This window comes from Lissotriton helveticus, chromosome 1_1 (assembly GCF_964261635.1).
Source record: "Lissotriton helveticus chromosome 1_1, aLisHel1.1, whole genome shotgun sequence".
NCBI lineage: Eukaryota > Metazoa > Chordata > Amphibia > Caudata > Salamandridae > Lissotriton > Lissotriton helveticus.
In genome coordinates, this window is record NC_136057.1 from 1,577,601,619 (window position 1) to 1,577,615,021 (window position 13,403).

Here is a 13,403-nt window from a genome sequence, read left to right on the forward strand (position 1 = left end):
GTCTTTTTTAGCATGGGGGGGGGCGAGGAGGAAAGAGTTAGTGCTTCTCATTGATCGGGCACTGCCCGCTTTTTTGAGTTTGTTTGAAAGGTAGAGCATGGTCTTTTGATGGAGGGCTTTGTGCATAATGCAGGCTAATTTATAGGAGGATCTGCCTTCAATAGGAAGCCATTTAAGGGTCTTTAGAGAGTAAGGTTGAATGGTTAACTGTGTCAAATGCTACTGAGAGGTCAAGGCGAATGTGTAGGCAGGTCTCTCCATTGTCCAGGGCAAGGTGGATGTTATCAACTATATTTAGTAATGCAGTTTCAGTGCTGCAGCCTTTACTGAAGCCGGATTGTAGGGGGTCAAGTAGGTTGTCAGTGTCAATGTGTTTATCCAATTGCTAAAGGGCACATTTTAGGAGGTTTGAGATGGGGCGTAGGTTGTTCGGGTCGGCCTTAGGGTTTTTTGGAATGGGCGTGATTTGTCCAAGTCTGAGGAAGACCGGGACACACCCGAGGAAAGGGAGGAGTTGATGATATTGGTCCAATACGGGACAATGACGTGCTTTAGGTCTTGGACGAGGGAAGATGGGAGAGGGTCTTTAGTGTGGGAGGATGGTTTTAATTTGGACAGGATGTAAAAGACTTCTAGTTCAGGGACGAAGTGGAAATTCAGCCAGGAGGTGTTGTTTTTGAGTTCAGTGTTGTTGGGGGGGTAATTCAGGTGGGGTTGAGGAAGGTAGTGGTGGGGAGGACAGAGGGGGTGTGAGCAAAGGGGAGGGTGGGGGTTGTGGGGAGATTTGAGGTAGAGTGAAGGATTGGTTTGGTTAGAGTGAAAGTTGGATTTAAATTACTGTTTAAGAAATACCACTTTTAGTAAGTGGACTTTTCTCTGTGCTTACTGCTCTTTGTGCCCGGCAGCCTGTCTCCAATACAGGTCTGGGCTGAGTGTCCGCTACACTTTGTGCATTCTGTCTAGACAGCCGCAAACCCAGGAAGGGCCGGGTGTGACCGAGAACTCATCTGCATTCTGATAGCCTTCCCTGGCAGTAAGGCAGAGAGGTGACACACACTTAAATCTGAATAGCCTGTGTCCTGTCCTCACACAAAGTATTGATTTAACCCCCACCCTCCCCCAATGTTAGCCTGGCAGACAGGCCTGGGTTGAAAGGGATCCTGTTGCACTTTAAAGAGTTCCTTTGAAGTCACTTCTACATCAAAGGCACTTTTTGGGTATAAGTACTGGGTGTCTGACCCCCTAAAATCAGACACTTTTGGACCTGTAACCAGACATCACTGGCTCTACATCTAAATATTGCCAGAAAGACTGCTGTGCTCCCAGGAGGAACTGACACTTTGCTACCTTCCTTGCTGTGCTGGCCTGCTACCTCTACGTTGTGACTTAATGTGTTCTCCAAGGGCTTGTTGGCTTGCCCCCTGTTCACTGAAGTCTGAGGGCCAGCAAAGAATTCATCTTTCTGCTTTTGTTACTACTGCTGCAAGAGCCGTTCGGAGAGAACCAGTGTGTCTCCAGCATTCTGCTCTGCCCTTAATACAGAACCCTGTGTGGTGGAGATGAACTCTTTAACCTGCAACTGAGAAGTGCTCCGTTCGCCAACAAAAGATGCGCAGTTCTTGATGGCTTATGGCAGAGTCTGGACTAACGGTAGCACTTTAGCCCTGATCGCCACCTTCCTGTTGCCGGGGGTTGCCAAGGTAATGCCGAGCGCCACCTTCAGCTGCACCTAAGAGAAGCTGCTGGGCTTGCTCGCTACACCCCAGCGCTGTATGAAGATTGATCGCCGCGTCCCCCAGGCAGGAGATTGCGACCGGCGGGTCCCTGTCCTCAAGATCGTCATTACAGGTAGCTCGCCTGCAACGCTCTGCCCGTACACCTAAAGGTACAGTAATGATAAGGACCCCATAGGTCCTTGGAGATGCACTGTGCACCCGCTGCCGGCATCATTTGCCATTACTCGGTTGCGGGGGTCCTGGTGAGGACGCTAATACCGACGAATCTTGGGCCTCGCTTTAACACCCTTTCAGCTCAATAAACTTCCCACCAAGACTCTTTGGAGCACGGCTTCCTGCTCCAACGTTGAACAGTTTGTTGGTCAATCCCTGCTGAGGTTTGTCGTACTTCCACCAACTCGCTTACCATCCTTAACCTAATAAAAACACAGGTGCTTCCGAGATTAATAGTTATATAGTACATTTAATGTGATATTTTTTCATAGCATATCTTGAAAAGTATACCTGTGCTCTTTAGAATTTTTGTCTTGTTTTATTAATACAGAGCGCTATTTTTATAAACCTATATGTAGTCTTTTTGTGGTGTGTTCATTGTGTTACTGTGTGTCTGTTGCACAAATCCTTTACTAATTGCCTCTTTAAATATGTTTAAATAAGCTTGCCTGCTCTTCACCAGGCTACCAAAGGGTGAGCTCAGGTTGCCTTATATGTGTATCTAGTTTGCCCTGACTAGAGAATGGTGCGTTCTGCTTGGCTTGGGTGTATACCTTAGCCAACCAGAAACCGCATTTCTAACATTAACTATAACTTGCGTCCTCCCCAAGCACTGCTACTTACCCCACATATTACATCAGTAATGACATCTTGTTTGACATCATTTGTTTTAGAAGTACAACATTTGCAATAAAATTTGTGATGAGAAAATTATGCATGGCAGGGGAGCGAGCTTTAGTTACATTAGGCCACGAGTTAGTTTCTTGAGAAAAGTAGAACTATTTATGTTTGTGTGTGTGTTTTCATTTGTTCCTGTTGTTGTAATCCCCCCTCCACGTTTAGCCAGATTTCTGATGCACTTTGACTTTATGTGCCCTCAAGCCCTGCCAATCCCGTTCCCAGGGCCAGTGTTTCCCAAAACTGTACCTTTGTACCCCCAATTGGCACATCTTTGGCCACATGAAAGCCCCTTGTAAAAGGTACCGTGGGTACCAAGGCCCCTGTGACAAGGAAAGGCCTCTAAGGACTGCAGCACATATTATTCCACCCGTAGAGGTCCTGTACTCTCACACATTGCCCTTTCAGGCTGCGTGTTTTGGTGCAAGGAAAAGTGATGTGTCGAGATGGCACACATACCTGTGTGCCATGCCTGCAATCCACTGCCTATGGTTTAGGCTAGGCACCCCTCAAGCTGGGTGCACTATACCACTTGTGAGGGTATAGTTGCATAAGCACTGTACCCCTACAGTGTCCCTACCAGTCCCTTCTTAGACAATTGTAAATGCAGTAAGGCCTTAAAGAGTATATGGTGTGGGAGTTGGTCATTGCGAACTCCACAGCCTTATGAGGGCTTTACTGAATTCTGGGAAGTATGATAGCAAACTTTTCATCATAATAAACCCACACTGATGTCAGTGTGGGATTTCTTATACAATGCACTTAGAGGAAATCTTAGAGATGCCCCCCGAAAAACACCCAGACTTTGGTGGGTTCCCTGACTGGTAAACACCAGCCTGCCACCACAAGACAAGTGTCTTGACCCATGTGGTGGAAGCGTTCGCTCCCTGATCCCAAAAAACAAAGCCTTTCTTGGGCAGATCTGTTCACACCTCCCCCGGGTCAGGAAGAGCCATTTGTGGAAGGGGAGCTTCAAAGGCCTTGTTGCCTTTGCAATGTGACCCCCGGCCTCTCCTGCTATCAGGAGCAGGCCTCCTTCCTGTCTTATCCGCTTTTTGGTGGGTAGACAAGCGGGAAAAATTCAAACAGCCTAGAAGGTGTGCCCACCTCTGCCAATCCCACCCCTCAGGTTGAGGATTTTGCCCACTCCCCCAGGTGGAGTGAGCACACCAAGGGTGTAGTCGCCTTAAGGCCAGTAGCCCATTGGCCCCTAAAACACCCTTTAAGTACAGTATTTATCAGCCAGCTTTTAACCCGGAACGCAGATTCCCGCAACCTAAGAAGGACGAAAGAAGACACACAGCAGAGGAGACTGCCGAGAACTGACTTAGCCCCAGCCCTTCCGGCTCGTCTGCAGTTTCCTGCGATCCTGTACCAAAAGTCGTCTTGTCCTGCAGCCATCGACCTTCAGAACCACCTGGGAGGACTGACTGCCTTCAACAAAGCGGTACAAAAAGGGGTGGTGATGGACGAAGCATCAGAACCAATCAAACACGCTTTGTTCGCCATAAGTTGGCAGGGTATGCTCAGACGTTGAGTCCTTTGCTCACTTTGCCACTGGATTCAAGCAAGCCTGGCTGAAGGCTGCTGAAATGCCAGAAACTGGTCCTAGGATGCTTGATTCCGGTCCAGGGAAGGCATGGCTTGGCAGTTCGGGCTGGACTGTTCCCATGAGGCACAGGGTCAGACTGATTCAGACGGTGATGGATTAAACCCAGATCTGTTGACTGGGTGTGAGTGTTTGATTGGTTCAGATGCTCCGTCCATCACCGCCCCCTTTTGTACTGCCTTCAACAAAGACCAGATCTTCTGTGTACAACAGCTCTTTTCAAAACAATCTCCAAAGACACCTGCTGAAGACCAGGAAACTCAACGCCTAAAATCACCTGTCGCCGATGGCCCGAGTCCAAGTGGCCCGCCAGTCCCAGCGAGGTCCCCTTTACTCCGGAGTCAGAGTTAACCGTGGGTTGACCTTTCCAGGACTCCCTGACACCGCCTGAAGCCTCAGCACCGGGCCTGCAGCTAAAAACCGAAACTAGCAATCTCCATAGGATTGCTTTTGGCTCCCGACCCCTTTTAAGCACTCTGCACCCGGCCACCCCTGCGCCGCTGGTGGTGTGGACTTCGTGCCGACCTGGAACCCCCTATGCCCTGCCCTTAACCCTTAGGGTTCCAATACTGAGTAGCCTGCACTTGAGAAGCCCTCAACCGAGGTGCCCCCTAGCCCCATTGCCATCCTGTACTCTTCACCCGGCCACCCTAGTGTTGCTCTTGGTGCACATTAAGTGCCTACCTGAACCCTGGTCCTAACTCCAAAAACTCACCCTCGTAATTAGAGTACTTACCTCCAAAACAGATAACCATTTTTCCTCCATAGGATCCCATGTAATAAGATTTTGGGCCCAAAATTGTGGACAATTGCACAGCATACAAAGCCGTACTTACCTTGTATGTAGAACACTTAGAGTGTGGTATTTAGGCATAACACCCCCAGTACTCAAAAGTAAGTCAAAAGTATTTTAAAGTATTTACTATATGACACAGACTGCATTTACAAGTGATACAAACCTGTAAGAATTGTAATTGCAAGTACAATTGCATTTCCTTGAACAGTCTTGCACTTGAAAGTATATTTTACTCACCTGTGCCTTGTCCTGCTTGGTTCTAAAAGAAATCCTAAGTATATCTTTTTTTATACCTACCTAATTGGTCTGGATTCTGTTTGAGTCAGTCCTTGATTGAGTGTATACAATAAATGCTTTAAACATCGTCTAGATAAGCCTGGCTTCTCGCCCACACTACCACAAAGAGAGCTGTTGGTACTTGCCTAATTTAGCCTCTGCTATACCTCTGGGTACTCCCTGGACTCTGTGCACACTATTCCTTACTTTGGCATAGTATATACAGAGCCAGCTTCCTAATGTGTGTGTGTGTGTGTGTGTGTGGTGAATATGTATGTATGTATGTGTGTGTGTGTATGTATATATATGTGTGTGTATGTGTGTGTATATATATATATATATATGTATATGTGTGTGTGTGTGTGTTCTCTTCAGTGTGAGGCATGGCATTCTGCTCTTTCACAAGGAACACGGAGCACATTGGCACACAAAGTTTCCTTCAGCGTCGGGGACTAATATGGCAAGTTGGGCTTTTTGAGATTTTTTTGGGTTTTAGCCCATTTTTTTGTGGTACAAAGGTGAGTGCCAGCAGCTCCGAACACACGGTTTTACAAACATTAAGTTGGGACATTACAAGCATTGACAAAGGCTGGCAGTCACCACCAGACCTACTTTCTTTGCCAATCATTTATTTTCAGGTTTCCCATAATCTTGCTGAAACTGGTTTTACACGAATTTTCTATTATTTTTGGCTATACGAGCATGTATCAAACACTTTTTACTAAGCGATGCCTTAAAGAAATAATATCTAAAATTGCAGTTTTGCAAAAATGTTTTTAGGTCTCGCCTGGAGAAAGCAGCGCATGCGCTGCTCTCGTCATTGCGTGTCCCTTTTGTAATCAATTCTGCGAGGGCTCTCATGCACGCCTCTGCAATGGACAAAGATGGCTGCTCTTGCCATTTGTCCATTGCAAACAGCATGCGCGTGTCCGTGGGACTGTGGACAGTACCACGCCATCTTGTTTTTTATCGTGTCAGCGCGTTCAGTTTCACTTACACGTTCGGTTTCACTTTCACCGCCGCTAGTCATCGCACTCCTACAGACGCCGAGACGCCAGTGGTTCGAAGACTTGCCGCTGATTTGGGCAGCTTCTATAGCTTTTGATCCAGTGGATTCAATCTTGGGCATAGATTACGGCATGATGAGAGTTTTCAAGTGGGCGTAGCTACCAAATGAGATGAGATATTGAACCCGGGTCGCTGTGAGATTCTCCAGCACCAGAGAGATTATTTGTATTTAATCCTGTCCTGACCAGGCCGAAACATGGTTGCGTCGAACACTTCTGTGGAGGAATCTTGGAATAATAATGTTTTTTGTAACTGTGTTGGGTCACACTAGAGTCAGGCTAACTGGAATAGTAGCCATTTAGTGGTACTTCGGAGATTTTCTCCTAGTGGTTCTCCTAGAAATAGAGGGAGACACTCGTGTAAATAACACATTTTTTTGGGTTACTGTTTTGTGTTACATTATTATGTCATGCTTTTTGAGTATTGTACTGTAAAAACACATTGTGATTCATGTTAACTGTTTCGCCTTGAATAGGCGCCACTGTCCTATGTGTGCAATAGATATATATTTTTTGAATAATGATTCTTTGAGAGGGTAATTAAATGTACTCTTAAAAAAAGTGTTGAGTATTGTTTCCTTTGATACCGTTTTTGTTTGTATAAAGCTAGTCATCCTGTCAGCGCGTTCGGTTTCACTTTCACCACCACTAGCGCAATGCGGAGAGCTTGTTCTAAATTATCTTACAACAGAGGTGGAAACACTTTGCACCCGGGGAGAGCGAGAAATATAATTTTCAGAAGCGGTAGACATCACTTGATGTTAAGCAGCCTTCAGCGTTCGCATTTCACACACGTTCGTTTAGCACAGCGAAGGTGGCTTGTGTGCGACCCTCCTCGTGCCGGCGGTCCTTTCGTAACACTTGGTGGTTAAGTTTGCTTGTCTCTCTTGTGGCCGGACTGCCAAGTAGCCTTGATAGCAGAGAGCTTGATCGGAGCCCTAGTCTTCTTTGCTGGTACTGTACTGGCTGCATTGTGAACATGTCGGATCTGTTAGCTTCCTTTCTGTTAGTGTCTTATTCTCCTTAAATTCGATCTTGCCAGTTCTTATCCACATGCCCCGCCCACTTTGCACTGTGATACCACCTCCTTATTCCATGCGCTCTTTCCTTCTCCGTTCTCTTCCGATGAAGTTATTGCGAGTTTGGTGTATAAAGGGGCCGCTTTGTGTCTGAAGGGATGATGGATCTGGCTGGGGTCAGTCAGTTGCCAGACTTTCATGTCTTGATTAAATTCCCATCTCTACCGGCCCTTCTGGGGCACTAGCCTGTTTGGTGATTACCAGATTTCCTAGAGGATGTGGACTAACGGCCAGAGCTGCCAACTTTGCAGGGGGGAAACAAGGTTCGAGTCTCGGCGTCAGCTGTACGTCCTGTGGTTCTGAGTAAATCGCGTAATCTCCTCGTGCATACCAAAAATAAATGTGTCCTTTTGTAATGGATAGAGTTCCCGCAATACTAAATAAAACAGGCACATAACATGGCGAGAAGCGGTGCCTCATTCTCAGTGGACCACGTTGAAATGCATCCATAGGGATTCTAAAATATGTCTGAGCGCTTGCTTGGTAGTGTCAGGCTTTCACGTTTAGAAGACAGGATATTTTTTGCAATTTGTGGGAAAATAGAACCCGCTGCTGTTTGATTGTAATTAGATGTACTTTTAGAAATAGGCCTTCCAATTGCTGCTCTAAAGTGTAGTTACTGTAACCCCAGGGCCCGCCTCACATCCTAAGAGAGGATTTATTTAAAAATGACAGACTTATGAAGAATGTCTTTGAAAACAGCACCACTTGCCACGCAATCAGATGTTCGGTAAAAGTTTTAATCAACACCTTTGTGTTTGACATGTGTGTAGGAAGGTGGATATCTGACTATGGTTACCCCCAAACTTTTTGCCTGGTGTTTAGCTGGTTTTTGACATAGTTGGCCTGGGATCCTGCTATTCAGGGCCCCAGGCTAATTGCTCTCTCCTTAAAATGGACTCCATGTACCTTAGGTACATACACAATTGGAACTGGTTCGCCTTATTGGCCCCTGTAACAGTGTACCCAGGTACCCAGGGCATAGGTGCTTCCAAGGCCTACCAGGGGCTGCAGCATGTATTATGCCACCCCTGGCCTGGCCTCCATATTTTGACACAACTGGCTGATCACTCAGCTGGGGTAAGTCGGTGTAACCACCCCTTACTTAGGTGTAGTATTCCTATACCTAACCTAAAATGGACACATATGTTCCTATCAGTCACTCCTATGGAAGGCCTCATCAATCCTGGAGGCAGGGTGCTTGGAAATATGTGAGATGGTGCTCTGGCATGAGCTGAGCCTGTCTGCAGGTTTCGGAACCATGTCCTTTAGCTGTTTCATGATATTGCCATACCATATACTCTTAAGTGCATTATGACCCTCGCGGTTAAATGCTATCTTGAGTTTGGCTTTATCAAAACATGTCGAGTAAGGTGTCATACGAATTGGAATACTACTCCCTCGCCAGTTCTGGCGACGGGGGTAGCATTCCACCCTTCTAGAGGGACACGACATGTACCTAGCCTGAACCCCGGTTAAAGTTAAACAGAGCCTTAGCATCACAAAATGGATGCTGCCACCACAGACACAAGTCTGACCTCCTGCTGCTGGGAGTCCTTCCAGCGAGGGCAGCTTGGACAAAGGGTTTCCTGCCTGGGGAGGTGCTAGCACCACTCCAGACAGGATTTTGTGTATTGGGTAGGACAGGGCTGAATAGAATCAGACATGCCTGGGGCACACAAGGTGTCCCTGTGCATAGGCCAGTTCAAACCGGTGCTGGGGCTTTCCAGCCCCAGTCCTGGCGCGAAACTGGACAAAGGAAAGGGTGTGTAACCACCCCCCTTCCTGGTTCCACACAGAGGAGGGACCTAGTAGGTGATCCGGCCCCCCAGATTCGAATAAGAGTGGGAGCTGTGTCCTGAGACTTCAGATCATCCTGAATCAACTTGAAATACAGAAGAAGACTGAACTTCGACATTCTGCTGCACAGAAGACGGAAGAGAATCTCCCTTGTGGCGAAGGAGTGACCACCCTGTGAACACAGGCACCAACCAGCAACTCGACGTCTGCTTTGCCGCCGCCGCCTCCCGCCGGAGCCGGAGCCCAGACCCTGACAAGACCCAGATTCCCAGACTTCTCACCGCCCGATCCACAGTCCCTGCAAAGAAGGGACCAGTGGAGGCACTGAGAGACGTGGGACCAGACCTCTTGAAAGACCCCCGAGAAGCTGACTGCGCAGCATCAGAGCCACCCTCGACGCTGTGCTTTGGGGTTTGAGAAGCCCCAACCTCGAGCAGCCCTTGCACCGAAGATCAGCCCCCCAGCATCTCCACGATCTGCGTGGGGCCCTTTTGCACTGTGCCACTCGACGCGCCATCCCGGCCACTTGCCACGTGGCTAGCGGCCATCTTGGCGACGAAACCTTCAACTTACACTGCGGGTCTGGTTGCTCCAGACTTGCCCTCGCTCCTGTAAAAAGGAGCACCTGCTCTGACCTTGCTGGTCCGAGTAACGAGCCTTTTTTGATTCCTGCGTGGCTTGCATTAGCCAAGGCCTGTTTGCTCCAATCAAGTTGCCGACACCGCCAACAGCAAGAAGCCTGCGTGGGACAGCTCGTGACCGACTCCTGGACGTCTTTGACCCCTCGTGTCCACGTGGCTGCAGAGAGAAGCTATACCTACACGCCTGTTTGCACCCGACATCGCCTGGTTCCACTCTGGTTCCACGGTAGTCACTGGCTAGTGACTTTGAACATTGTCCCCTCTGCTTTCAGGTCTTCACCTCTTCAGATCCATCCTTGGATCCACCGGAACTCTTCACATCGAGCCGCCTGCAGCATCTTCAGCTCCAAGCACCATCGACCTGCGTGACGAAACCCGACACTATTTTGACCCTATGCACCCGCTTCCTGTGGGTGAGGTAACTCAGCTCCGCCGGTGTTCCCACACTGGTACACACCTCTAGGGTCTGTGTCTAAAGTTTCATCCTTCTAGGTCACTCGGAAGGTTCCTTTTTAACTAACTTTGTAACTTTTACGCACCATTGACATTGCATTGGTAAAGCGTGCACTTTCCGCACTGCACCCGAGTCCCGCGGGCCTTTCCCGACTTCTTCACTGCTAGTCCCGAACAGCTCCAGCGATTCCCCAGGCCTCTTCACTTTCCCCATAGTGGTTCTTATACCACTATTTTAGTATATGGTTTAGGTGGCCCCTAGGGCTCATCCATAATTGTGCAACTTTTGTGTATTTAAACTGTGTTTTGTTTTAACGCATTTGCTTCTGTGCTCATAAAGAGTATCGGGGTTATTTGTAGAAATAAATCTATGTATATTTTCAATATATATCTGTGTGGTGTCCTTTCATTTGGTATTCAAGGGATTGTGTATGGTAAAACAGCTTGCTTCACATGCCTTTACAGAGTTTAGCCTAAGACTGCTTAGTCCATGCTACCCCTAGGATAGCTTGTCTATAAGGTTGACTTTACAACCTGCACCATAAGGGTTGCTTGGCATGGTACAAGGTGATCACTAGAACTAGTGAGCATCATATACCAGGCCAACTTCTCACAATGTGGATGTCAAAGATTTCAGTTGTAATGCTCGCACTCTAAATTGGTAGCACACCTTCCTGTCCAGTGGCACAGTGATAGTCTCAAAAATGCTCAAAAGTACAAGAAGACTTGAAATCAAAAAACTCCAGCGACAAAGTGGAACTACCAGCTTTTTGGATGTCATTGGACATTACACCTAACCAGTAGTGTTTTATCTGAGATTCTTTTGATGGACTATGGCCACCATGTGGTGATTCCCATAAGTCTTTTATACCTTCATAATGCAGTGCTGTGTCTAAAAGCGGTTGACAGATTGGCTGCAAAGGAAAGCCTCATGCTCCTGATGTTTTTTTCTTCATTACATACCTCTGAAGGCGAGACCTATTGGCTGTGCCAATGTTTGTTCATTTAGTCGCTATTTTTTGTGTAAACTTTATTTTGATAGCAAAAAAACATTAGTATTTCTTTCAGTCTTCTGAAAGTATGTGCATCCAATCGCAGAGCATTCTGAGATTATTTTTATACTGACTCCACGGTTGGTAATGGAAGCCGCGGTCACACATTTCCTTAGGAGGCTCACCTTGTTATTAAGGACTTTGCATTAATGAACCATGATTTTAAGTTTGAACAACATGACCATATGGAATACAAATTTTACCTGAACTGCAGACAATGCTCTTTCACAGATCCGTAATGTCATAATTTGAAATGGCAGCTAAAGTGCTGCAGAGGGTTAGACCAACTTGTCCATATGACAAAAAAAAATAACTTGATTGCCTTGACCCGAAACAGTGTCTTTGGGTCGGGCAATGGGCATTCCACACCCCTTACCTGATGAACTCGGACCACATGCTGGTTCAACTACATTATTGGGGTTTTCCAAGTGATGCTGAGCTGACATTTCGAAGAATTAAGTGATCACCAAGAAGCAACAGCGACCACATAGTCCTGGAAAACTGTATAGGAATTAGACACTGTCTTGTCAATTGAGATCAACATATGGATATCAACAGTGTAGTTCATGAAATGAACTCAGACTTTCAACTGAGCTAAGGAGCGTATGTATATATCTATATATATATATATATATATATATATATATATATCGACTGAAAAGGATTGGGCTCAGTGAGAAACATTGTGGATCAGCCTGGTGTATGAACTGTATATTCTTGATTTATGCTTTCCAATTGATAGACCCTTTAAGCCTTCCCTCTCTTGCCTATATGCAAAGCCATCCTGATAAATAGTTATAGAATTGATGAAGCTATTGTATAGAGGGCAGATGGATATGGGGTGACGTGAGGTAAAATTAACCCTGCAAATATTTGTGATATAACTGTGTGGTTGGCACTTACTGTAATACTAATGGAGGTGTTTGCAAATGTTTCCAGTGCAGAGGGAATAGTGTTAAGAATAGAGCAGTCTGAGTATTGTGCATAGTAGGAGTGGAAGGGGAGAGATGGTGAAAACAAAGAAGTTCAAGAAAATTACACAGTACTTGTAAGAATGTTTCTGTTTGGCCACATTATTCCGCGTTCAATATTCTGTTAAATGTTTTTTTTATTTTTTTACTAAGCATGAGATTTGAATATTGGCAGTTTAGTTAACATGAGTATACAATGTACAATGATCAATTACTAAAAATGTGATTGCTGTGAATAAACTGATAAAAAATCAACGTGTTGCCATGGACAAGTAGTAGTGCTTAAAAGAATTATGTTCTTTTACAGAAACGGAGGGCTTTAAGATTGATACAATGGGTACTTATCACGGGATGACACTTAAATCTGTGACGGTAAGTGCTGCCTTTGTTTATTTATTGTGTGCTCCAGCGTTCTCAGTGAAAGATTAATTTGTTAACCATTACTTTGACAGTGCCAGGAAAGTATGCCTCTAATTTCCCTAAACGCTCCTCGAGCCCTAAGTAAACTCTCAAACAAGCCTGGCCTAGTTTTCCTACAAATCCCCAAAAACTATTTAATTGAATGGAAAATCGCCCCTCTCCTGCTTCTGAAAGTTAGTGTGATCCCATTACCACAACTGTACATTCTGCCATTTGGTATTCGTGTTATTCTGACGTACAACGTACTCCTCTGATCTTGTGGTGGGGTGTGCCACACATTTATAAATGTTCAATATTCACAATTAACACTTAAGCCACTTTGGAAATCTAATGCTTCTTTTGTTAAAAATTATCTGTTAGAGAAAGTGTTTGTTTTCGTTTTTTTGTACAAGTGTGTGGACTCAGAGTAGGTTATTATAATGGTCATTAGATTTCAATAATTCATTAACGATAGGTTATGTCATGTAAACTTTCTGGAAAAATCTTAATAAATTCCTTAAGGTGTTAATGGTGCAGACATGAGAGTCGACCCGTTCAGAAGCTACATGCTTATCAGTTCTGCTTCTCTTTCTCACTTTTTTATACTTTGAAATTGCAAATCAAAACTATTCA

The 13,403-nt window shown here is 45.9% G+C and overlaps 1 protein-coding gene across 1 annotated transcript in view; it reads left to right on the forward strand.

The window, feature by feature from the left end:
• The window catches only part of CDC73 (cell division cycle 73), a 589,523-nt gene that overhangs the window by 235,420 nt on the left and 340,700 nt on the right, over positions 1-13,403 (forward strand). The window contains exon 10 of the mRNA XM_078687289.1: positions 12,679-12,743. Coding sequence (XP_078543415.1) covers positions 12,679-12,743 — 65 coding nt within the window. The remainder of the gene's footprint in view (positions 1-12,678; positions 12,744-13,403) is intronic.